This window comes from Polypterus senegalus, chromosome 1, assembly GCF_016835505.1.
Source record: "Polypterus senegalus isolate Bchr_013 chromosome 1, ASM1683550v1, whole genome shotgun sequence".
In the NCBI taxonomy this organism is placed as follows: Eukaryota; Metazoa; Chordata; class Cladistia; order Polypteriformes; family Polypteridae; genus Polypterus; species Polypterus senegalus.
In genome coordinates this window covers 331,665,757-331,693,052 of record NC_053154.1, presented here as the reverse complement: position 1 = coordinate 331,693,052, position 27,296 = coordinate 331,665,757, and the positions used below count along the sequence as shown (strand labels likewise).

Below are 27,296 nucleotides of genomic sequence, written 5' to 3'. Positions count from 1 at the left end.
GTCTTGGATCAGAGCAAAGTCGGAAGCTGCTCGGGGGTCTCCAATTCGGAACAAGCGACTCTCCAACTCAGTCCTGGCTACTGATTCATCGACAGACAGACAGAGAGATTTGAAAGGCGCTATACAGATAGATAGAGTGAAAGGCACTATAAGATAGAGTGAAAGGCACTATAGATAGATAGATAGATAGATAGATAGATAGATAGATAGATAGATTAAAGGCACTATATAATAGATAGATAGAGTGAAAGGCACTATATGATAGATAGATAGATAGATAGATAGATAGATTGATAGATAGATAGATAGATATTTATTTTAGCATAGTCGGCAGGATCACAGCATTACATTGATAGATAGATTGATTTGAAATGCACCACCCTGCTGCCCTTTTTCCATGACTGGCACAGTGGTTGTCATTGCTTCCTCCTAGTCTTCCCAGTTACTGTCTGAGCAGGTCTTGTATTTCAGTCAGGGTTCCTCCTTGGCTCGGGTACTAATCTTTGTTTAATGTCTCCTTGTTCAAGTTTGATACCTTTGTTTATGTTACTGTGATTTATGTTAGAAATTCATATTTTATTAGTTTGGAGTTTGGTTTGGTTTCTGCAGCATAAACTGCCTTGGTCATATGCCTTGTCTTTTATGGGTGGTCCACCAAGGGGTTGGGACCACCTGGCCATCACCAACAGGGATTGCCCTCTGGCCTATAATGGTGAGGGATTCCCATAGTTTCCGGCAGTACATTTGAATGCCGTTGGGAGTTGGTGAGTAACTGTGATCTTCTGTTTCTGTATTTGGACCTTTGGTCACATTGGGTTGTCTTGTTGTTTTTGGCAAATTCTGTTACCTTTGTGCTCCATGGAGCTTCATTGTTATTGAATAGCATTGGATCTTTCATTTTATAAAGATTCTGCTTGGCCTGTTTGGTATCTTGCCAGGGTTTTTGACAGGACTTCCCTCTCTAGTGGGCATTTTTGAAATTGCTTTGGGACCCCCAGTTCATGATATTCTGCCCAGAGGGCAAGAGAACAGCTGGGAGAAAAGATGGAGAGAGAAATAAAACACAAACAAAGAAAGGGTGTGAATCAAGGGAACAAAACCCGCAAGATGAGAACAAGGTCAAAAATATGTAAAGAATCAAAACACCAATTGAATAAATGAAAGTTCAAGAAGGGGATTGGAAACCAAGTGGATAAATAAGGAAGTCAACCTAAAATGACCCTTTGATCTCACTAAGGAATAATTGACAGGTTCACGACCTCTGAAGCCACGCCCCTTACTGGGCAAAACTGGCATAGAAGTGCAGCTGAACAGAAAAACAAAATGGTGGCCCAAACTGAAGATGAACTTTAGAAGGAAGCATTGAATCGAAAAAACTAACATTCCCATCAGATGCCTCCGGGTCCGAAACCCCCAATAATGACATGCAGCTGAGTACTTGAGCCAGTAAATAATAACTGATAAGAATTTATAAAAAGTCCCAGGGTCGGCGTACTCAGCAGTGGGCTTTGCGTGTTCTTTCGGTGTCCTCGTGACTTTGCTCTGTCGTCTCTGATTTTACTCCCGCAATCCAGAGATGCCCACCGTGAGATTGGTGATGGGCCGATGTACCAGGCCGGGTGCTTCACCCCTTATGCTCCCAGGATGGAACCACCGTGCTATAAACGGGTTCAGAAAATGGATGAAGAGGTCCGAGTGGGCGGCACAGGAGGTGGCATTGCTGTGTCTCGTCATCTTCACATGGCAGTAGGACCTGAGAAGGTCACTAAGTGTCTGCTCTGTGGGGTCTCTCCCTATGTTACTAGAGTTTCTGCAGTTTTCTATTGTGGTTGTGACATTCTTCTCAAAATTTGATCAAAGGGTTCAATTTGATCAAAGGGTTCACTCCACACACACACTCACAATCACAATCACACACACATAGCGAAGTGCAGACATGGCTGCCAGGTCTAACCACATGTGTGTGTAATTTTCTTCACAGTTCTGGGAAATGGCCCCTTCTTCCTCATCACTTACCTGGACAGCGGGACGATGCTGGCTGCCAACTTGTCTGGTGGGCTTCTATTCCCAGTGCTGGCTGATGTGACACTTTCAGGACTGGCCAGGCGCTTTATGCTGACCCCCGGATTGTCCCAATCCAGGCCACACGGTAGGCACAGTGTTCCCTGTACAGTCTGAATGACGCCTCTGTGTGTGTGGGGGGGTGGGCAGGACTGGCACATATACGAACCCCCCCAGACTTGTGTCATGTAAGTGGCGCCCACTTGATGCTAATGTGCTCAGTTTACTTCATGCCAAAGAAATCTTCCATGGCCTCTCCGTCGGGAGGAAAACAATCCGTTTATGACGTGTGTGCCAGTTAACCTTTAAGGACAGCTGCACAAGTGACAGGACGAGTTGCCCACCGAGGCCGACCCACAGCACATCGTTCACCTCGAAACTGAGCCATTTCTGGTGGAACACGACGGTCTGCCTCAGCTGTCGTTTCCTTGACCTTTTTAACGATGCCCTGGCAGCGTGTTTGCCCGCCTGTGTGAGTTGCGCACCCGCCATGTAAACATGGAAGGCACACTGAAAAGCAGCAGCAGCAGCAAAAACACTGCCCTCCTATTTAGGGTGAAGTGGCACATATGAGTGTGCTCCGTCCGTGAAAGGCACTATACACTGAGAGCTCAGACAGTCTTCGGACTCCGTCGCCATCTGCACACTTCACGGTGTCGTGGATTTCATTTTAAATGGAGAACTTTGGCCTTTTTGCTCATCACTCTGCACTCAATAAGCCACAATGACAGCGTGTGACCCATCGTCACTCCAGTCTAAGGTGGTCTGCACTCTTGATCAGGTCGTCTTCTTCCAGGACTTCTCTGGATTTGGCTAACATTCATCTGCCCCTCAGTTCTGACCAGGCTTCCTGTCCCCGCACCCCCACTGCATGGTGGTGCCACAGCCAAGTGTAGAAACATCAACTTCCTGAAACGGAGTGAAGCCACAGTGCGCTGTACCCACATCGTTATTTGCATGCCCACTCACACAAGGGTGTCATCCACAACACGCATGTCCCAGGTGTGTTTATCCCAAGTTGTTTGTCACGTGTACTCTTGCAATGCGGTGCACTTTCATTCCAACAGATGGCGCCCATTAACACTCTAATCTAGTAAAGGAACTTAGAACAAAAAAAAAAAAAAGATAGGAAATGAAAAAGGCCGATAGAGTAAGTAGGAGCATCACTGACCATCACACTGGCGGTCTGACTACGGTGGTCTCAAAGTCCAGTCCTGGAAGGCCAGCGTGTCCTCTCTGTAACCGTTAATTGAACATGATGTTCGTTGACATGATTTAGTCCTGCTGTCACTTTACTACATTAGTCAGGACAGATCATCAGACAGACTCCCGTGGTGTTAGCACTCCCTCCATCATTTGTATCTTTGACCAATTCTTCTATTTTTGTTTTCTTTTATTAAGTTGCAGCGTCAGTTTTTGTGTTGCCTCATTTGTTATAACGATGAGCATTTCGATTCGCTCGACTGGTTCATTTCTTTTAAACTACCCGGTTAAGTCAATCAATTCATTTCATTCATTCAGTTTGCTTGATTCATCCATAATTTAAAACACACACTTTCTATCTATCCCTCTATCTATCTATCTATCTATCTATCTATCTATCTATCTATCTATCTATCTATCTATCTATCTATCTATCTATCTATCTATCTATCTATCTATCTATCTATTATATAGTGCCTTTCATCTATCTATCTATCTATCTATCTATCTATCTATCTATCTATCTATCTATCTATCTATCTATCTATCTATCTATCTATCTATCTCTGTCCCATACGCAACTCCTGTAGACAGATTTCCACACTCAGTATGAATTGCGATCCTATGGTTTACTACTTTTATTCCCTTACGGAGACATTGGCTCGCATAAACATTTACAGCCATGTTCCCGATAAAAGAACCGCCAAGCGAATCAGGCTTACTCGATGCCAATTTTACGCGTACAGATCAGCAATGAGGAATACATTTAGCATTTTGCATTCCAGCGGCGAATTATTACAGCAGGACGTCGTAGACGCGTATGTTAAAACTGAGGGCGCGCCACTCAACTATCTCAGATTAGATCAACGAGATCTGCGCGTGGAACAATAAAAGGACAGTCAGACGCACTGCAAGCAATGACTGAAAATAAAAAGGTACGTGTAGGCAAAATGATCACATTACTGTTCACATTTCCAGGAAGTCCAAGATACATGCAACACAGCTATCAGGATGCCATGGCCATAGTACGTAAATTCGGACAGCCTGATTTATTTATCACCTTCACATGTAATCCTGCTTGGCCAGAAATTCTACCTGCACTGTCGGATACCCAAAGCCCGGAGCACAGACCTGAAATTATAGTACGGGTCTTCTGGATTAAGCTACAGGAATTACTTAGAGACATTCTACAACAACATCTTTTTGGGGTTGTTATCTCTTACATTTACGTAATCACATTTCAGAAGCGCGGCCTTCCTCATACCCACATGCTATTTACTCTTCACAATAATTCTGAAATAAGAACCAGGAAGAAAGAAGAAGAAAGAAGTATTTCTTTCTTCTTGATTTCTGAATTCCTTTCTTACCGTTTTCTGTGTTTATTCTTACACCGCCGTATGCTATGGCGGGCGTCGGCTAGTCTTATTTATATTCATTAAAATATACATTCCAAGTGCTGGTAATTAATTCTATATAATATTAACCTCATTGAATTACAAAGCATAACAATAGAGTGAAAATGCACAAATGCAATAAGGCACTAATTCTGAAAATCAAAGCCAAACAAGAATCGTGGGACTCGTTCTTGGGTAATGATTCAGTTCAGGAATCGGATAAATGACAATTGTGTGACCCTTTGAAGAATCAAATGGGTGACAATCGTGTGGCTTGTTTGCAAATCAAATGATGAGAATAGCGTAACTCATTCTCAGGTAATGATTCAGTTCAGGAATCGGATGGAGGAGAATCACGTGACTCATCTGCCAATGAAATGATGAGAATAGTGAGACTCGTTCTCAGGTAATGATTCAGATTTTGAATCATATAAACGAGAATTGTGCAACTCTTTCATGATTCATTTGGATGACAATTGTGTGACTCATCTGCAAATCAAATAACAAGAATAGTGGGACTCGTTCTCGGGTAATGATTCAGTTCCAGAATCAGATAAATGACAATTGTGTGACCCTTTGAAGAATCAAATGGGTGACAATCGTGTGGCTTGTTTGCAAATCAAATGATGAGAATAGCGTAACTCATTCTCAGGTAATGATTCAGTTCAGGAATCGGATGGAGGAGAATCACGTGACTTGTTCACAATTCAAATGCACGAGAATCATGTGACTCGTCTGCAAATCAAATGATGAGACTCGTTCTCAGGTAATGATTCAGTTCCAGAATCAGATAAACGAGAATTGTGTAACCCTTCGAAGAATCAAATGGGTGACAATTGTATGGCTTGTCTGCAAATCACATGATGAGAATAGCGCGACTCGTCCTTGGGTAATGGTTTAGTTTATTTTTAACAGAACTTATTCTCAGCGCATTCAACGAGCCATAAATCGTGTGCCCTAGAGTAGGTGAAAGGAAACATTAGAGATAGAAAATAGAGTAGTATTTTTTTTAGAACTGAGGGACAGAAACATTTTATTTAGTTTAATGTTCTATTTATATATTTTGCAATTCTCATAATGAGTTTCACCAAACAATCACAACAACCTAATATAAAGATCTCGTATTATACTTGTATGATAACGGTGACAGAGATCTTGTTCGTCGATGATGACTTCATTTAACTAGATAGAATCATACAGCGAAGTGAAGTAAATGAGAGCCCTGAATCGGATGGCCAGTAGTTGAACGAGTGCCGCACTTTGATTGTCTAAGCGACAGAAGCCCCCATTGAGCTCCGCTGGATCGACTCATTTGCGCTTGTGAATCGATTCCCATGTTTCACTCAGAAGAATCGTTTAAACAGAGCCGATTGTTCGCTAATTTACTATAGAATTCAAAAGAGCAGTGCTAATGTTTGTGATGCACCATCTGTTGGAATGAAAGATGCAATTCAATTTCTCGTCCGTGGATTACATGATACGTTCCAAAAGATGGTGCATTGTAAATGTTAACACCGAATGCGTCCAGCAGAGCGGCACTGCCGGGCAGACACGTCTTGCAGGACATCAGTTCTACTTATGCATGAGCTAAATAAACAAAGAAATCGGGTTAACTGTTCATGTTCTTGAACCCAAAGCTCACTCAGCATTTTGCTTTATGTTGCTGGGTACGAGGACTCCTAGCGCAAAGCCACCGTGCCTTTTGCTTCTGACCCCTCTGTCTTGATGCTGAGGTTTCCACAAATGGAGACCAGCAACCCCTGCTTTATGTAGAAGCACTTGGATCGTAAACGCGATCTTGTTGAGTGTTGCTTTGTTTTCAGTATTGTAACGAGCCTCGGCTTCTTGGTGGGACAGACAGACAGACAGACAGACAGACAGACAGACAGACAGACAGACAGACAGAAGAATGGAATCTGTCACTTTATGTCACACTTAATGTGACGGCCCTTAAAAAGGACTGCTGGCTTCTCCAGCCAACGCTCAGATCTCACGTGGCGTCTTAGCCTCACTCCGCTCACCCAGGGCACCCCGTATACCACACTCTCCCCCAGCTCCATGAGACCACCAGTGACCAGGGTCCTCGTCCGAGCAGCCATGCATCAGGTGGGACACACGGACAGTACGGGGTGCTCTCCAGGGTTCGGTCCACACAACTGCATTTTCATGTCCGTCTTTAGTCCACGCTACCCCAAAAGTTACGGAGACTCTTGAAAACGCCCCCCAGAGCAGAAGACATTTGAAAATGGGGGCTCCGCAATGGCTGTACGAATGGATGAAAAGGAAAGTTTCGAAAGGAGATGGAACTTGACTTGTTCCAAGAGGGAATGCTGCTAAAACCAGACGTTCCCTCCCAGCCATCACGGAGCCTGCCGGGCTCTTCGGGGGTCTTATTGCTGTGCTGGAGGGGGTCCAGCCAGGTGAGTTGAAGTCGGAGGTGAAGAAGAGCGTTGCATCTCATTGTGTTGTGTCGAGGAGAAGAAGCCCGAGTGAAGGTAACTGCAGAGTATAAGAGTCTCTGGGTGCATATGAGTGCAGAGGTGGTCTGGGTTTGGGGTCCTGGGAGCCCCCTACAGGTTCACATTGGATATTAAAAGCTAAAGTTCTGTTAAGAAAACACCGAAGTCATGACAGTCCGGCAGCCCCTCATATGTAAGGGCGTCACGTCGGGGTGTCAGCCTGCTCTGACCGACCGTGGCTCAGACCTCCGCCCCTTGCTGATTCTTCTTCTTCTTCTTTTCCTCCTCAGATTTGAGCCTGGTGTCTTTGGAAGCTGCCGACCGCCCCAACTATTTTGTGCAAGTGAGGGCAGCAGGAGGTCTGGCGCTCACCAAATGGCAGGAGGGCAGTCAGTTTGAGGACGAGAGCACGTTTGTGATTCACAGGGACACGTGGATCGAGGGATACGACAGCTTTGAGTCCTACGCGCATCCCGGCCTCTTCCTCCATTACATGGGCTCAGGAGTCCACCTCATGAAGTACGAGGACAGCGATGGCTTCAGGCGGGCGACTCTCTTTAAGCTCTCAGGTAAGAAAGAGTTTGGGGTGAAAAGCCAGAGGAACGTGTTGGGGTGATGGGTCTGGCGGAGAAGTCGCATCAACTCAAACGTTCACCTCACACCTGACACTTCTGGGCTCTGACTGCTCTGACAATCACGACAATAATAATTCTGATCTATTTATCTGTGGCCTTCGGTGGCAGCTCATTTGAGATGATCTTGGCCAACTGATTCACCTGAGACTGGAGTCGAGTTCAAGGAGATCTTTGAATTAGCAACAGTGATAGAAGTACTGCCAGTGTGGCCATATCAAGCACACTTGGCACTGATGAGCCCTCTTCACAGCTGGAATAATGACAGGAACGTCACACTGGGAAGGCCCAGACAGCTGGTGTTGGGCTTTTGTAGCCTGCTTCTGTAATGATACTCTTGGACCACTAGGTGGAAAAGCGACTCATTGTTTTGTGGTTGTGGGGTCCTAAGGTGACCTTATTTTGTCCTTTATACTCTTTATTAGGTAGATTAATGTTCAAGTTAGATTAATGTTCAAATGCATGTGCCATTCCAAATATTAACATTGCTTTTATGAATCCCATACCAAATGGTATAAAACAGAGACATATGCATTGCATGGTGCTCAGTAAATGTTAATGCTGTGGTCTACGTAGATTATTTGGATTTCAACCCTGTCTTAGACGGGTGTCACAGCTGGTTTGTCACAATAGAATGCATTTAAATTTTCATTCCAAAAGATGGTGCATCAGAAACATTTGTAGTAATAAAGTGCATTGCATTTGTTATTCCACCAGATAATGCATGACAAATATTTGTAGTAATAAAATGCACTCCCACAAATATTTGTGGTGCACCATCTGTTGGAATGGCAAATGCTATGCATAGTTCTCTCTTGTATGCTATTTGGTTTGGACATGTGCAGAGGAGAGATGCTGGGTATGTTGGAAAAAGGATGTTAAGGATAGAGCTGCCAGGAAAGATGAAAAGAGGAAGGCCTAAGAGGAGGTTTATGGATGTGGTGAGAGAGGACATGCAGGTGGTGGGGGTGACAGAGCAAGATGACGAGGACAGGATGAGGACAGGAGGAGATGGGCGAAGATGATCAGCTGTGGCAACACCTAACGGGAACAGCTGAAAGAAGAGGAAGAAGATGCCATTTGGTATAGGATTTTTAAAGACAATGCATTCGATGACTTCCAATGTGTGTAGTGCGCCATCTGTTAGAATGATAAAAGAAATTCATATTTCTCTGTCGTATGCCATTTGGTATGGGATTTGTAAATACAATGCATTTGATGACTTCAAATATGTGTGATGCGCCATCTGCTGGAATGACAAAAGCAGTGCATTTAATGAAAACACATGTTTGTGATGCACCATCTGTTGGAACGAAACATGCAGAACATTTTATTTCTAAATGCATTTCCGAATACATTCTAATAGATGGTGCACAGCAGATGTTAATGCTGAGGTCTGTGGTGATTATTTGGGTTTCTTAGATGGTCAGCACAGTTAGTTTCTCAACAAATGTTGATCTTTGAAATCAAAGCAGTTGAAGAGGTGAAACCTGAAATACCTCGTCTTTGCACTGTTTGTCTCGGACTGCAACTCAAAGTAAATGTACAGGCCTCTCCTTTTAGTTTTCAGTAGGATTGTCCATACTGTCCCAGGCTTTTTTAGGAAGTGAGGTTGTGAAATATTAATAGTAAGATTGTAATCAAGAAGGCACACGGCTGCCATGCTTAAGAAGTTTAGACGTAAAGTACGCCAATGTGGCTCTCGGGCCAAGCAGCAAATTCTTCTTTATTTGTTTTTGTTTATTCGTATTTGTTTATTTGTATTTTGTGTATTTGTTCTTCTTCATTTGTTCTTTTACTTGATTTTTGTTTATTTGTATTTTGTGTATTTGTTCTTTTATTTGTTTTTGTTTATTTGTATTTTGTGTATTTGTCCTTTTATTTGTTTTTGTTTATTTGTATTTGTTCTTCTTTATTTGTTCTTTTATTTGTTTTGTTTATTTGCATTTTGCAAATTTGTTCTTTTATTTGTTTTTGTTTATTCGTATTTGTTTATTTGTTTTTTGTTTATTTGTATTTTGTGTATTTGTTCTTCTTCATTTGTTCTTTTGCTAGTCAAACAGGTGAGCACAACCCTCACGTCGCTCACCGTCCTCGCCACGCTCCTCCACCCCGAAGCGCCTGCCGTTATTTCACAAAGACGTTGCCCGCTGCCACCTGTATGAGAATGAACCCGTGGTGGTCTCGTGAGAGAAGGGGTCTAATCCGGTGAGAACGTTGCCCATTTTGATTTTAGCGCAGACAGAGAGGGAGTGCAGGGCTGTCACTCTTCCTCACAGCGTCGAGGTCTGCTCGGGGTCTTGCGTTGTCCTCACTTCTTAAGTGACCCGTGCTGCTCCGCTCTGTTTCTTCGGGGTGGCGCTGACCGCACGCTCGGCCGTCTGCATTTTCTATTTTTTTTTATCGTGGGTGGCATGATGTGACACAGAAAGTGTGACGTGCAAGAACCTGAGTGACATTTGCATTCTAACCATTGAGCTCGGACCGATTGGCGTTTGGTCGAAATGCAAAGAGATGGAAACCTCAAAGGCGCCCCTCTGACTCTGCTGTCGGCGTCTCCTCCTGGGCTCCTCTGCGCAGCGAGCCGTGTTCAGGTCTCAATATGAACGACTCACAGGTGGCTGCGGTTCAACTCCTTGTTTGTTGCTAAGGTTGCTTTTCTTCATTTTTTCTCTTGGCCTGTGGTACGTTCTGTGTGTTTTGTGGGTGGTCCCGTGGGAGGTGGGGGGCCACCTGCCAATCACTGCCAGCAGCTGCCCCATTCAGCCGGACGGTCCTATAAAACGGGAGGATCTCCCACAGTTCCTGGCAGTTCATCTGAATGCACCGCGGAGTTGATGAGTTCTTGTGCTTTTGTTGAATTCTCTGGATTTTTTTCTGGGACTTTTGGTCGCATTTGATTGTCTTGTTGTTTTGGGCAAATCCTTTGTGCTTTGTTCTTCTATGACAATAAATGTTTCTTTTATGAAGACTCAACGAGGCCTTTTTGGAGTCTAGCCGGGGTCTTTTGTGCAGGATTTCCCCCTCTAGTGGGCATTTTTGGAGGTTCTTTCGGGACTCATGTTCTCTGGGACTGCCAAGTCGTGACACTTTTACTGAAGTATGCAATGCTAAGACAAATCTGTAGCACCCCCCACCGCACCCAGACTTCTACCTAGTGTGGGGTTCGCCAGCAGATTTACGTAGCAAAGAAAGTCACTGCACTTTTAAAATGAGGGACGGATAGCAGCAGGCCAACACCTCAGCCCTGACTGTGAACCCGCCACCCGAATATTAATAACACCCCAGGAAAACCCCAAAGAGATTAAACACACCCGACACACAAATATTGAAATATTCCACTAGAATAATTACACGACACACACAAAAAAAAAACATGACGATATTCACAGTGGTGTCGGTGATGGAAGAGGCTCTGGAAAAGTAAACGATGGTGTAACGATGGCAAGAAGTGTGCGACGCTCCCTGTTAATAAGCCTGGATAGTGAAATACTGTCTTAGCACCGGAGTCCAGAAGAACAGTCGTCAGAGGTGCATTGGTGGGCTGGATTGGGAGAAAAAAGGAGCCCCCCGCCGTCCTTAAACCCGGTGGCCAAGCACCGTCCTTCACGCGCAGTTAATGAAAGGTTTAGGAGCTGCTGCTGCTGCTGATGGAGTCGACCAGAGAAAGACACAACTCATAAAGACCCGCCAATCCTTCAAAAAGACCCGCCAATCCTTCTCTTCCGGTTTAATCGGCGCAGTGCATACAAACCACAAACTACAAATCCCACAAGCCCCTCTGCTACAGTGCAGTCTTCTCTAAAGGCGCCGGCCTGAAGTTACAAACAAGCATCGGTGCGACCGGCGTTGTTAATTAAATTAAACAAACACTCAACGGGACAGACGTACGCACAAATAAAACCCCCCATGTCGCCCCGCCATAAATACGTGTCACTTACGCCCAGTGTTGTGCATGAGCTACACTGTAAAAAAAATCATTTAAATTTACAGTAAAGGCGGTTGAGTTGTCATAATTTTACCGTAAAAAAAAAAAGTGACAATATTTTTAGATGTATAAAAATGTTATTTTGTATGATAAAAAAACTGGCAGCTGGATTGCCAGAATTATACCGTAATAAATAAGGTGACACTCTTTATAGGTCTACGGCATAAGTTTGTAGTAAATGACTGTTTGTTCTTTACAACACATTCCAGTAGAAGAGAACGTTTAACCATAACCAGAAATCCATGCACTGTAATAAATCAATAAACCATTAGAGAGTGCAGTCAGGATTAAATCCCAGTACGCAGCTTGTATCAGTAAAGTAACAACCACCAATAGCAAACAGTCAGTCACTCAGTCACCCGCTATATCCTAACACAGGGTCACGGGGCTCTGCTGGAGCCAATCCCAGCCAGCACAGGGTGCAAGGCAGGAAACAAACCAACCCGGGCAGGGCGCCAGCCCACCCCAGCCAATAGCAAACATGTAACATTTAATTATATACCTTCCATTCAGCGTTTAAGGAAGTCACGCGGCACATTGTCTGGTGGAGGAGTGACGTTTGCTTTTGTGGTGTTTGGTGCCAGCTCATCGGATGTAACCCACCATAAATCAGCTTCCATAACCCCATAAAACCTCCATTACGCAGGGATCAATACATCCGCTAACTTTGTTGGAGTTTTTTCCTCTCCTGTTCAGCAGGAGCTATACGGTAAAAGGGGGCGTGTCCGTATGCAGATATCGTAACTCCGGTGTTACTGACGTGGCGCGTTACCGTTTTACTTTTTTCAGTTGTTCACCTTCGCTATCTAACAGTATTAAGTGTAACTGTAATGTATCAGTAAACGTAACATATTTTGAAGGTAGAATAATATCGATTTTACAGAACTTGGCTGTAAAAAATAATGAAATATTTTGTTTAAGATATACAGGTAATTTTCAGTAGAACATAAGGTAACTTTTTTCAGAAAAGGTATTTTACTTTCATCATTTACAGTATTTTTACCATTAAATTTACTAACATTTTTTACAGTGAAGAGCGCCTTCATTGAACGAGCTTATATTTCTAAGAACGGTCAACCTAACGTGAAGAACTTGACCGTCAGCTCGTTCCGTTTCAGGTGACACTCTGGATCTGGTTTAGGTCCCCATTAAACGTTTTGCCGGACCCAGTAATGCAGGGGTGGAGCCGAATCTGCATACGGTCCTCGGATAAGAACAAATAGTGGATTGTTACAAGCATTGATTTCGTACGATGTATTTGCCATGTACAGTATTTGTATTCGGAAAAAAACAAAATAACGTCAAATCAAATGGGCGCTGTCAGTGTCGGCCTGCTTGGGCTAAAGCTGCACCCCCCAATGACACGAGCATGCGGTGAACTCCGCTTTCGCTTTTAGGAAAACGTTGGACTCCGCGAGGCCACTTTAGGTTTTTCCCCGTTGGACATGCGATATGTGACGTGAATTTTGACCGCCAGCGTCATCGGTTAGTTCACCTGCATTACTGGTCCGACTGTCACCATTTGTGTCACACGGCTGGAAACAGAGCCCTCATTTATATGGATACTTGCATCTGTTTAATTTCTTTTATGACCGGGAGGATATTCGCATATATGGATAATAATAATAATAATAATAATAATAATAATAATAATAATACATTTTATTTATATAGCGCCTTTCCAATGCTCAAGGCACTTGCAGAACATAAGAAAGAACGGCAGGGTATCCCGTATATAGCATTGTACAAACCAAATAGATAAAGAAAGTAAATTCAGAGAAAGCCTAACAGACAACAGAATTGATGGTCTACACACTCACACTCACACACAGAATTGATGGTCTACACACTCACACTCACACACAGGTGACATGAACATCTTGACATGGAGGTAAACTGAGAGAAGGTCATAAAGTCAAGTGGAGCTGAAGGCCTTCCTGAACAGATGAGTTTTAAGAGAAGTCCGCTGACCGGATTCATTTCGGTGGGTCATTCCAGAGTCTGGGCACTCGCTGTACAGCTGAAGGTCACCCCTGGAGTGCAGATTAGTGGGGGGCACAACAAGATGGCCAGAATCAGAGGACCTTAGTGGATCAGCGGGCAGGCACATGTTTGTTTCTGGGTGTAACTCAATGAAGTGTATTTAACTAAAAAAAAAAATCTTCATAATTATTGTCTTTAATTCAAGAACACTGTAATAATCTAATATAAGGCATGAAAAACTGTAAAAAGTAAACTTGTGGGACATTTATTCTCCATCCATTTATTATCCACCCCACTACATCCTAACTACGTGGTCATGGGGGTCTGCTGGAGCCAATCCCAGCCAACACAGGGCGCAAGGCAGGAAACAAACCCTGGGCAGGGCGCCAGCCCACCGCCGGGCACACACACACACATTAGGGACACACCAGGGACAATTTAGGATCGCCAATGCACCTGACCTGCATGTCTTTGGACTGTCACTCCTTAAAGTACAAAGTGAACTGAACATGAATGAGTTCAAAACTGAAATGGTGAACTCTGAACGTGAATGTATTCGTTTGAATTGGTGTGAACTGGACGTTGAGTGAGTTCTGGTGAGGTGTGAACCTGCACAGCACTGGTCAGACCACCTCTGAGGGGACCTTAGTGGGCCTCAATATGCACGTATCAGTGACCCCTTTAAGAAGCCCCCTGTCACACAGCAGTGCCAGTACCTTCGACTTCAGTGTCACCCCTGACCAGGGCTGGACTGGGAAGCTCATTCAGGCTGGGAATCCCAAGTCTCACCCTGGCCAGGCCACACAATAGACATCGGTTTTCTTGTACAAGCACAGACGAACACCATTTTGTCTTCTAACTTTTGATGAACGAGGAGACTGTAGACTCAGCTTTTACATTAACATTTCACTCTTAAATATCAGTCTTGGAAGTTTGCATGTTCTCCCCGTGTTGGTTTCCTCCCACAGTCCAAACACATGCAGGTTACGTCCTAAATTGTCCCTGGTGTGTGTGTGCCCTGCGGTGGGCTGGCACCCCGCCCGGGGTTTGTTTCCTGCCTTGCGCCCTATGTTGGCTGCGATTGGCTCCAGCAGACCCCCGTGACCCTGTAGTTAGGATATAGCGGGTTGGATACTGGATGGATGAATATGAACTTTGGGTCGCTGAATGAATTCCCATTCTTTAATGATTGAATGTTTTTGATCTGTCCTTTGAAATATAGGACGCCTTTGTTCATTTCTTTGTTGAGTGTGTGCGGTGTGCGCGTGTCGATGAGTTTGCACTCCGGTTTGGGTTCGCTGGTCACCAACTCAGTTGGCTTCTCTGCCCGACGTGTGCCTTTGCTGCCCTCTGGTGGACATTCACTTCAGCACACAACGAGCCTACCAAATGAGACTCGCAGTAGACACGGCAGGTGATTGTGCGTTTTTTCAGTTTTTTCTCTCCATCCATCCATCCATCCATCCATAATTAATCGACCCTCTTTAACCTGTTTCAGCCTGGTGGGCACTGGGCAGCTTTTGAGAGAAAGGCAGGAACCCACCCACAGGTAGAAATACGGGGGCCAATGTGGACAACAAACAAAGGGGGCAGGTGGTCAGAGGGAGGACACGGGTTCAAACGCAGCCACGCCTCCTCCGTTTGTCATTACGTAGCCAGGCAGCTCTTACTTAACGGCCGCTATCGTGTTCATTTTATGCTCATTTTTTTATGTTAAAATCAACCTTGCCAGTTCAGAATTGTTAATGTTTTGTCTTATTGGTCCTCATTCGGTTGTCACAACTTGAAAAGCTTCTTGTAAATCCTTTTATTTTTCAGCAGTTCCCATTGAATCAGTTCTTTCTACGTTGAAATATGAGCAGGCCGGTTTGTCTTTCCATCCACACAGGACGACGGATAAGGGCGAGCAAGTGCAGAATTCCTCATCCGGAATCTACAAACTGGCCAGGAATTGGGGATGGGTTTGGGTTCCAGTCTGGCCAATGTGGGGCTTGCATGATCTCCCTGTTCCTGGGTGGACGTCTTCATCCTAAAGATGTGATTGAAGCTTCAGTGGTTCAGAATTTCTAAACTGCTCAGAGAGTTCCTATCAATGTACTGGCGTCTGCGTCTAATGCTGCCAGGGTAGGCTCCTGCCCCCGTGACACTACAGCTGGTTCAGTAATGGAGCACAAGCTGTAATAGACAAGTGTGTGGGCATCAGAGCGTCCCACCAGGGACCACTGTGAGTCTCATTTGGAGTTACAGTATGGAAAAAATAATACAAAACGGGCAAAGTTTACTTTCACACTGAAAAACCAAAATGTCCCGTAAGGCGTAAGAAACTGCTAGAGACTCTCGGGCTCGGGTTCGGGCCACTTCACTGCGTGTTCAGTTTAAGAGAGCAGACGTTTCTCTCCGTTTTCACCTTTCGTTCTCTCTACCTGGGAGACATTTGGATCTTGAGATTTCTGGAGAAGGCTGATCGGCATTGGGGGCTAGGCATTGATTAGAGATTGAATAAAAAAAAAATATATATATACAGTAGTGTGAAAAACTAATTGCCCCCTTCCTGATTTCTTCTTCTTTTGCATGTTTGTCTCACAAAATGTTTCTGATCATCAAACACATTTAACCATTAGTCAAATATAACACAAGTAAACACAACATGCAGTTTTTAAATGATGGTTTTGATTATTTAGGGAGAAAAAAAAATCCAAACCTACATGGCCCTGTGTGAAAAGTAATTGCCCCCTGAACCTAATAACTGGTTGGGCCACCCTTAGCAGCAATAACTGCAATCAAGCGTTTGCGATAACTTGCAATGAGTCTTTTACAGCACTCTGGAGGAATTTTGGCCCACTCATCTTTGCAGAATTGTTGTAATTCAGCTTTATTTGAGGGTTTTCTAGCATGAAGCGCCTTTTTAAGGTCATGCCATAGCATCTCAATTGGATTCAGGTCAGGACTTTGACTAGGCCACTCCAAAGTCTTCATTTTGTTTTTCTTCAGCCATTCAGAGGTGGATTTGCTGGTGTGTTTTGGGTCATTGTCCTGTTGCAGCACCCAAGATCGCTTCAGCTTGAGTTGACGAACAGATGGCCGGACATTCTCCTTCAGGATTTTTTGGTAGACAGTAGAATTCATGGTTCCATCTATCACAGCAAGCCTTCCAGGTCCTGAAGCAGCAAAACAACCCCAGACCATCACACTACCACCACCATATTTTACTGTTGGTATGATGTTCTTTTTCTGAAATGCTGTGTTCCTTTTACGCCAGATGTAACGGGACATTTGCCTTCCAAAAGTTCAACTTTTGTCTCATCAGTCCACAAGGTATTTTCCCAAAAGTCTTGGCAATCATTGAGATGTTTCTTAGCAAAATTGAGACGAGCCCTAATGTTCTTTTGCTTAACAGTGGTTTGCGCCTTGGAAATCTGCCATGCAGGCCGTTTTGCCCAGTCTCTTTCTTATGGTGGAGTCGTGAACACTGACCTTAATTGAGGCAAGTGAGGCCTGCAGTTCTTTAGACGTTGTCCTGGGGTCTTTTGTGACCTCTCGGATGAGTCGTCTCTGTGCTCTTGGGGTAATTTTGGTCGGCCAGCCACTCCTGGGAAGGTTCACCACTGTTCCATGTTTTTGCCATTTGTGGATAATGGCTCTCACTGTGGTTCACTGGAGTCCCAAAGCTTTAGAAATGGCTTTATAACCTTTACCAGACTGATAGATCTCAATGACTTCTGTTCTCATTTGTTCCTGAATTTCTTTGGATCTTGGCATGATGTCTAGCTTTTGAGGTGCTTTTGGTCTACTTCTCTGTGTCAGGCAGCTCCTATTGAAGTGATTTCTTGATTGAAACAGGTGTGGCAGTAATCAGGAAATTGAACTCAGGTGTGATACACCACAGGTAGGTGATTTTTGAACAAGGGGGCAATTACTTTTTCACACAGGGCCATGTAGTTTTGGATTTTTTTCTCCTAAATAATAAAACCATCATTTAAAAAGCTGCATGTTGTGTTTACTTGTGTTATATTTGACTAATGGTTAAATGTGTTTGATGATCAGAAACATTTTGTGTGACAAACATGCAAAAGAATAAGAAATCAGGAAGGGGGCAAATAGTTTTTCACACCACTGTAAATATACAGACTTGAGTCGTGCTCTGATTGGTTTGTGCTTATTCCATGGCCTGTCCCTGATTGGCTCCCCCTTTGTCTGCTCTCACACACACACTGCTCACTCAGGGTCAGAGGCACCCAATAGACCCCCACTGCCCCCCCCAGCTACTCCCTGGCAGGGGGTCCACATCTGAGGTGGGCTGGCAGCCGTGTATCAGGTGGTAGATGTGTGTGCAAAGTGTTTAGTTTTGAAGAGGCGGACTCTAATTGCTCTCTGATTGGCTCATGCTTATTACACCGTCCTTCCCCGATTGGCTCCCACTCATTACAACGTCTCATGCCCTGATTGGTCCCCCAAACACAAGAACACCACATTCAGAGGAGTTGCTTTTCATGGCGCTGGTGTTGCTCACCTCTGCACAGTTTGAAGGCCGCATGCGAGGCGCGTCACTTACTGGAGGCTACAGTCTTATGATAAGTCCTGGGGCTGGCGGTGTCACCGTCCCATTAAGGAGGACACGTGCACACACCTGCTGTGTTGTATCTCATCAAGGGCTCCACCCCTCATCATCCATTGTTTGATTCTTCTGTCTGTGTTAACGTCTAGACGTTGATGTTTTCTCTCTTATGTTCCGTCTGTTTTGTTGGTGGCTGCCCAAGAGGTGGGGCCACCTGTCCATCACAGTCCAGGGGCCGCCCACAGCCCTATAAAGCAGTCCCTGGTGGTCCATTGAATGCGCTCAGTGGTGTCGGTGGGCTCTCTCGGTGGAGTGCAGTTAAACTGAGTTTTTTGTGACCTTTTTGTTCCATTTTCTGCCGTTCTTTTGGGTTTTTGGACTCTGACTTGTTCTGCTCCTCGATTGGTTGTTTCAGGCGACTCCTTCTGGGCTTTCTCTGCTCATTCAAGGGCAGCACATTCCCTTTTTGGATGCCCGTCATGGTGGTGTTTCTCCACCTTTCTGTGGTCATCATCCACTTTTACACGTGTCAGTGTCTTTGCAAGCGGAGGGTCTCCCCTTTGCAACTGGGTGACCCACCAGCAGCAGCCCAGACCCAAAAAGGGGGCTGCATGCCAGTGTGTCACAAACTCTGCTCTGTTGGTGGGCCTTTTGTGCTGAGGAGCTCAAGCAGTGCAGAGAAAACTTCACCAAGCAGGTGAAATCGGAGGGGAGGATGGAAATCATTTTGTTTTTGTCTTCGCCGGCATTGTGGACGTAGCGTCGGTCCTGGGGACCCTCTGGCTGGAGACGAGCAACTCGTGTTTTTAATTTCAACTCCGGGCCTTCACAATGCCAGCTTCTATTTCCCAGTTTATAGAGTCTGTGTTTAGAAATTTCAAAACTATGTTTGCTTCAGGGTGGCACAGTGGGTAGCGCTGCTGCCTCGCAGTTAGGAGACATTTAGGGGTTCGCTTCCCGGGTCCTCCCTGCGTGGAGTCTGCATGTCCTCCCCGTGTCTGCGTGGGTTTCCTAAACAGTCCAAAGACATGCAGGTGAGGTGCATTGGCGATCCTAAATTGTCCCTGGTGTGCCCTGCGGTGGGCTGGCGCCCTGACACTGGTTTGTTTCCTGCCTTGCGCCCTGGGATAGCTGGGATTGGCTCCAGCAGTAGTTAGGATATAGCGGGTTGGATCATGGATGGATGGATGGATGTTTGCTTCTTTTTTTTTGGTGGACTATAACAAGCGTTTGTATGGGAGATGTGAGGAGAATTGAATGATTTTTTTTTTTTTTATTCCATTTTTGAAGATTTTTATCCTCATTCTGCTATTCCAGATGTTCTGATTATTTTATTCAGTACTAGCCGTCCGCCCGTGTAGCAGTGAAGCGGGACAAACCAGGGGTCCTCAATCCCAGTCCTGGAGGGCCGCAGTGGCTACGGGTTTTCATTCCAGCCAGTCGCCCCAATTAGACCTGATGATGAAACTCTGGGCCTTGTTTGGGTTTCATTCATCAAAGATCAGGGGGTCCTCAATTACAGTCCCGGAGGGCCGCAGTGGCTGCAAATTCAAGCAATTTCTTAATCGGAACTCAAGTATTTACTGCTAAAGCATTTCAGTTATCTGGCCTGTCACAATTCAGAAGCCTTAAGTGTCTGCTTTAGTTTTTAGCAGCTGCATTTAAGTTTTCATTGTTGCCTGTTTAATTAAGCAGACATTATTTAAGAATGAAATGCAGATTATACATAAAGCAGCCGCTCTCCAGATAAAGGGCTCCCTTTTAAATCTGTATCTGTGTTAAAAATGTTTAGAACATTTATATATATATACAGGTTTGTCAGCATAATTCGCACCGGAAACGCGCTCGCAATCCAAAGCACTCGTACATCAAAGCGAATTTCCCCATAAGAAATAATGGAAACTCAGATGATTTGTTCCACAACCCAAAACTATTCATATAAAAATGATGAATACAAAATATAAAGTAAAATACATAATACAAACTAACCTGCACTTTACCTTTAAAAAGAATCATGGCTGGTGTGCGCGAGTTTCTAAACTCATGTGGGATTCCACCCAACGGGACGACATGCTGAAGAGCGTCCCAAAGCAATCGCAGTCTCCCAGCACTGTAGCAGTTCGCCGTATAAGCGCATCCAAAAAGATCGCAGACATGCTATAAGCGCCTGCCGTCAATGGGTCATACAAGGAACATTACAAAGATCCCGCTACAATAAATAACAGCGCTGTTGCTGTTTCAAGCTGAATAAAGCTGGTGTTGTTAAAGTACTGAGACTCAGCTTCGTGTTTTGGGGAACAAGATGGGGACTCGCACTTCACAGCACACACGTGCGCACACGCAATGTCACAATGCTGTAGTAAACAGATGTTGACTATATGAGTGAGGCACACAGATTGCCAGAGAGAGAGAGAGAGAGACGAGCTGGGCGAGCAAGATAAGGAGAGAGAGAGAGAGAGAGCGAGCTGGGCTACGGGCGAGCGAGATAAGGAGAGAGAGAGAGACGCGCTGGGCGAGTGAGATAAGGAGAGAGAGAGAGAGAGACGAGCTGGGCGGGTGAGCGAGATAAGGAGAGAGAGAGAGACGCTGGGCGAGAGAGATAAGATAAGGAGAGAGAGAGAAGAACCATCAGCTCAGTTGTGATCACATGACGCTCAGCACACAAAGTGTATCCATACTACTCGTATTGCATGACATCGCTCGTTTATCAAGTCAAAATTTATTAAAAATTTTTTGCTCTTCTTGCAAAACACTCGTAAACCAAGTTACTCGTAAACCGAGGTTCCACTGTATATATATTGTGAGACTTGCCCGGACACCACCAGTCAGAGACCACATCTTTATAAAGTTCACACGTTTATTTAACATAAATAAATACAGTCCCAAACACAACACAAAGCAATAATCACCCAGAATGCACTCAATCCTGAGCCGCCAATCTTCTCCTGGGAGCTTCGTCCGGCTCCCTCTCCCGACTCTAGCGCCCAGATTGCTGGGAGGCGGCACCTTTTATTCCCGCCCAGATGTGCTCCAGGTGTCTGATGACGAACTTCTGGCAGCACTTCCTGGTGTGGCGGAAGTGCTGCCCTTTGCCCCGGAAGCACTCCGGGCGTCCCTGGCAGGTTCCTCCGCCATCTTGCCAAGTGTGATGGAAGTAATGTTCTCCTAGGTTCTAGGAGGCTTAAGATGCCCCCTGGCGGTGGCCATGGGTCCCAACGAGTAAGAAAGTCTCTCCTCCTCTCCCGTGGTCCTCTCCTGCTCCAGGGCAGTTGTGTCCTCCTGACCCGGAAGCTTTTACTGCCACCTTCCGGACCTTCTAGGCGTCCCGGCCGGGTAAGAACCCCAGCCGTCTGTGACAATATATATATATATATATATATATAAATACTTTTTAAAAAGTTAAAAAGTGTACTGAAAAGTAAAAAAATAAGTCTCTCATACATCACTCGTATAATAAAAGCTTGGGCACAGTGTTCTTTGAGTGTTGATTGATGAAAGTGCCCACGCTTTTATTATATGAGTGACATATGAGAGACTTATTTTTTACTTTTCAGTACACTTTTTAATTTAATAGAAGTGTGGTTTTTAAAAAGTGTTTTTTATATATATATATATATTATTTTCAACTTTTTAGTCTTGGATTTGTTTAGTATAAGTTAGTTAGTAAGAGCGGCACGGTGGCGCAGTGGGTAGCGCTGCTGCCTCACAGTTAGAGTTGGCATGTTCTCCCCGTGTCTGCGTGGGTTTCCTTCCACAGTCCAAAAACATGCAGCTTAGGTGGATTGGCGATCCTGGGTGTGTGTGCCCTGTGGTTGGCTGGCATCCTGCCCGGGGTTTGTTCCCTGCCTTGCACCCTGTGTTGGCTGGGATTGGCTCCAGCAGACCCCCGTGACCCTGACTTAGGATATAGCGGGTTGGAAAATTTAGTAATCCAGTATTTTAACACTTCCTTTAATATTTCTATCCGTTACTAGCGCCATCTATTGGTGAAACCTTGAACTATTCTTCATATGAAAATTTTATTTCTTAATTAACATGGATTAATGGATCATTTAGTGAAGCTGATTATTGATTCATGTATTGTCATCGGAAGTGAGTAAGTGTGCAAAATTTCAAGTCATTTGAACAATAGGAAGAGGATTAAATATCGATTACAAGATTTGTACCAGACAGCAAACAGGTGAAGTTAATATACAGTAATAATAATCATTAATAATAATAATAATATAATAATTCTTCTTCTTTTGGCTTCTCCTGTTAGGGGCTGCCATCCAAAATTGTTACCCGAGTATTGATTTGGCAAAATTTTATACCGCATGCCCTTCCTGACGTAACCCTCCCCATTTATTCGGCTTGGGACCGGCGTGAAGAAACACCCTGGATTGTAATAATAATAAGAAATGAGAGGGGAAATGGAAGGACCGTCAAGTTTAAATCTGTTTTGTTCCACAAAACACATGGGTGACGTTCTCAAAGAAAGAAACTCTACGGTGCAATTCGAATTTCCCTTGGATGAATGAATGCACTAACAAGCCAAACAGTTCAGTCCCAAGTTTCATTATCAGCAAAGACCGTCTTCTAATTAAGAAACTGGCAGGAAGGGAAAAGCTGCAGCACTGCGGCCCCCCAGGACCGTGACTAAGGACCCCTGCAGGTAACAAACAGCTATCACTAGCGAAGCAGAGGTGAAGTGCGCTCCAACACATGGCGACAGGTAGAGCGGCTCAAATGGAGGTGGGCGTGTGAGTGAGGTGGGCCACGCCCACTGCTGATGTCACGCTTTCCCCTCCCTTTGGCCTGCAGCCTCTGTCTGTCTCTCTCAGATTAGCGCCAATATTTCACTCCTGCAAGTGAACTCTGATTCTTAGCACGATGAGAGAAGTCGCAAAATCAACCGGAATGTTCAAGCAAATTATAGAAAAAAAAAACCTGATCTAAATCCGTGAAGCAATTGTCTCGTGAAAAGCAGACAGACAGACGTTGGATTTTACATATAGAGAGAGAGATTTATTAATGAATTGTGATGAGCCAAATATTAGCCAGTGTGGATTGACATTCAGGTTGGTGAGGGTGGCACTAAAGTTAATTTTGCAGAAGATTGTGAAACACAAAACGTCCTAAAGTGAGAGTAGGGGGCTTGTGCAACGATTGTAATACCACTCCGGGACACAAGAGGGCGCTGCTGTCATTCACCTCTCTATAGACCACAGGCTCCAAGGGGAAAGAATCCAAATAACGGCCACGAGTCCATCAGAGCGACGGTCTTGTTCATGGACAGGCGTCAGCTCTTTGCTCAGTTCTTCTAACCAGGAGGACGGGGACCCAAAAGGGCTGCCAGCGGTGGGTTGTGACTTGCTACTTGTTCATATTGCCAATGGATTAGGGTGGGTCGCAGCACGTTGCTACTTGGACAATCACATGCATGATTCTCCCCCACACTCAGCTACCTAGGGTGATGCCCCCCTTGAGTGTCCTGAAAAGCCCCACATAAACACAATGACGTCTTCTTCTTCTCCTGTTCTTGACCCGTTGGCCGGTTCCCTGACAAATTCCCAAAAACGTTGAGACCGCTAAGCCAGACCTCCTTAAGGACCCCCATTCACTCCTGCCAGGCCACTGATTGGTGAGACCCTCATAAATACAGACAGAGAGCGCGTCCCGAGTGCCATTTGAACAGCGCCCCCTAGACTTGTGACTTGCCCTGCACTTCCGTATTAAAGCGAGTGGTAGATAGAAGCCATTTTCGGCTGCCCAGCCTTCTTCCCACCAGTTTTTCTTTCCTGCCTTTTTGATTTTTCCGGACCCCCATCTCCACGCGGTGTGTTTTGTCTTATTTTAGCTCAGCCTGGCCTTATCAAAGTTCCAGAGGGGGCCGACCGCATCCCAAAGTGAAGCGCATGAAATCCGATCCGTCATTACGAGTTACAAGAATCGCATCCAAACATCGGCGGGTCGAGTGTTGAAAAGGGCGCCGCCTGCCTCTAAAGGTTAATCGGGGAAAAACGAAAAAACAAAACCTCCCATTAAAGGCCGCGGACCGCCGGTGCGTATTTTGAAAAGGCAGTTATGACGGCTGGCACTCGTGGCGAGAACAAAGCGCGGGCTGCCACTGGTGTGCCTTTCATGGTCATCGGGCTAACAAAGCGGTCAATTGATGCTTTAATGGGTTGTGCCGCGCGCTCTAATGGCATATATGGCTGCAGCTGTTGACTGGCACACTCCAACTTAACCAAAATGACAGATTTTGTCAATGCTAACTGCCTGTTGTCCACCGGCGAATGTCTTTAATCAGGGCCATGTTGAGATCTTGAGAGGCCGTGCGCGCGGTCGGCGGTGAGGGCTTGAAATTTCAAAAACATGAAAGTGAGCTCTCGGCTTTCATGAGGGCAAAGACCCTCGACGACACATGTGCCCACCCGCCCGGCCGCCATTCTTTGTTGTGCGGCGGGCCGAGCTGCTGGGCGATGTTTGGACGTTAAATCCTCGCTGCCCGGGGCCTTCCTCCAAACATCTCGTGAATGTAAATGGAAAAGTCCGACAATTTATCTCGGTGAGGAGCTTCGGATCAAATGCTCTCCAGGCATTTCATTAATCACTACATCCGAGTGCTCGAGTTTCACAGATTTCTAAGCAGAGCGACATCGGACTCACATCTTTCCCCATCGCACTTGTGCGGACGTGGCCTGCTGAGCTCGGGTAATTACGCCGTCTAAAAATACGGCCAGCATTTGTTTGAGTTAATGGAAAAGTTACACCAGCTCCAGAGCACAGAGGCAGAAGCGGATTGGGTTTCCTGCTGACGCTTGTAAATGCCTGGCATATTAGATCAGAGGAGGGCTGAGATGGGAGCAGAGGTCCCAGTGGGCTGTGAAGATGCAAAGGGTGGGGGGAGAACTTCGGGCAGATAAGCCGAGTGCTGCTGGGGCCATCGACTGCACTGCATTCTTGAAAAATGAACCTCCTCTTAGTCAAAGTACCGTCGAGTGACTGTAGTTATGCTGCTTTATCGAGAGAAATTAAAGCACAAATAAAAAAAAAATAAATGAAGATGAGGCAGTTGTGCAGATCATGGCAAAGGCGCTATATAAATGAAATGCCAGTCAGTCATTCTTTACCCAACCTGCTATATCCAAACATAGGGTCACGGGGGTCCGCTGGAGCCAATCCCAGCTAGCATAGGGAGCAAGGCAGGAACAAATCCTGGGTAGGGTGCCAGCCCACCGCAGGGCACACACACCTACACACCCATTAGGGATAATTTAGGATCGCCAATGCACCTAACCTGCATGTCTTTGGGAGGAAACCCACGCAGACACGGGGAGAACATGCCAACTCCACACAGGCAGAGAGGACCCGGGAAGCGAACCCAGACGGGCCTCCTAACTGCAAGGCAGCAGTGCTACCCACTGGGTCACCATACTGCCCTAAATAAAGTGTATTTTTATTAATATTACCAACAAGAACAAGTAAGACAAGGCTGCCCCTCTGTGTCCTCCACTAAGTTCATTTTCCAAGAGTCTGTAGACTCAGATACAATACAATTTATTTTTATATAACCCAAAATTACACAAAGAGTGCCGCAATGGGCTTTAACAGACCCTGTCTTTTGAAAGCCCCCCAGCATTGACTCTCTGAGAAGACAATGGAAGACAACTCAGGAAAGGCAATTCAAAGAGAGACCCCTTTATAGGTAGGCTGGGCGTGCAGTGGGTGTCAAAAAACAAAGGGGGGTCGGGGGCAATGCAACACAATAGACAGAAGAGAACACAAGTCCTCCTCAATACAATATAATAGATCAATAAAAATATTACAAGTACAGAGCAGAGTTCAACAGGAGGGGACATCCCATAATAGGATCTGGATTTGTTCAGAGTCCTGGAGACCTCGGCCATCAAACTGCCTCCCCCTATTGGCCATTCCACAGCTGAGTCAGCCAATCAGATGACAGGACCCCTCTACCCGTTGATTCCAGTGCTCCTGCATCAGAGATGACTTTACCAACTTGGCAGGTGGGCCGTGGCACCAAGTGGCACATTTGATTACTGAGAAGAGAAACAGAAGAGGTGAGGGTCAGTAACAAATTCTAACTAACTGTCATGTGACTTCTGTTTTAGTGCCAATGACAGTCTGCACAGTTAATCGGCAGCTCTAGTCAGGGTGGGCTAAACTGAGGTGGTGAGTCTTCAGCCTGAGAGTGAAGGGGCATCTCTTATAGTAGCAGGAAGACCACTCCACAGTTTAGGGGGGTCCTGTAATTAAAAGCTCGACCTCCCACTGTTGTTTTATTAATTATTTAATTAATCCTAAGCAGACCGACATCTTGAGATCTTAATGTGCGCTCAGGTTTGTAAGTCATAATAAGTTCAGACAAGTCGGCCATTTAATGCTTTATATGTTAAAAGGAGGATTTTGAAGTCTGCCCTAAACTTAACTGGGCGCCAGTGTAAGGGTGCGAGGACTGGAGTTCTGTGTTCGTAGTTTCTAGTGCAGCAGCATTTTGGATGAACTGGAGGCTGAATAACAAACAGTCTGAACACCCAGTGAACACCAGAGTGCAGTCGTCAATCCTACTAGAAATAAATGCTGGAATTCATTTCTCAGAATCCTGTTTATTTAGAAAGCGCCTTCATTGCCCAACATTTTTAAGATGGAGGAAACCTGATTTGGACAACTTTGTGATGTGCGCTTTAAATGACCTGCTAGAGTCAAAGATTGCGGGCTGATTCAGTAAAACTAATGGGGACTCCAGCCGAGTTAAAAGATGACAGAATATCGTTGTGATCAGCGTCACTCCCTCCAGTCATCAACATCTCGGTGTTTAAAGACAAGTCGTTCTCAGCCGTCCACTCCTTTAATTCACTAACACGACTAATTAAAGACAACGTTGGAGAAACTTCATGTGATCTAAAAGAAAAGTAGAACTGGGCGTCATCTGCGTACGAGTGAACATGAACATGATGTCCTGATGAGTGGAAGGAAGCCTGTCAAGTGACAACAGTGACGGTCCGAGTCCTGAGCCCT

The 27,296-nt window shown here is 45.2% G+C and overlaps 1 protein-coding gene across 1 annotated transcript in view; it reads left to right on the top strand.

The window, feature by feature from the left end:
* Positions 1–27,296, top strand: part of otog (otogelin) — a 231,377-nt gene that overhangs the window by 143,365 nt on the left and 60,716 nt on the right. Inside the window, exons 29-30 of the mRNA XM_039740451.1 lie at positions 1,982–2,149; positions 7,408–7,686. Coding sequence (XP_039596385.1) covers positions 1,982–2,149; positions 7,408–7,686 — 447 coding nt within the window. The remainder of the gene's footprint in view (positions 1–1,981; positions 2,150–7,407; positions 7,687–27,296) is intronic.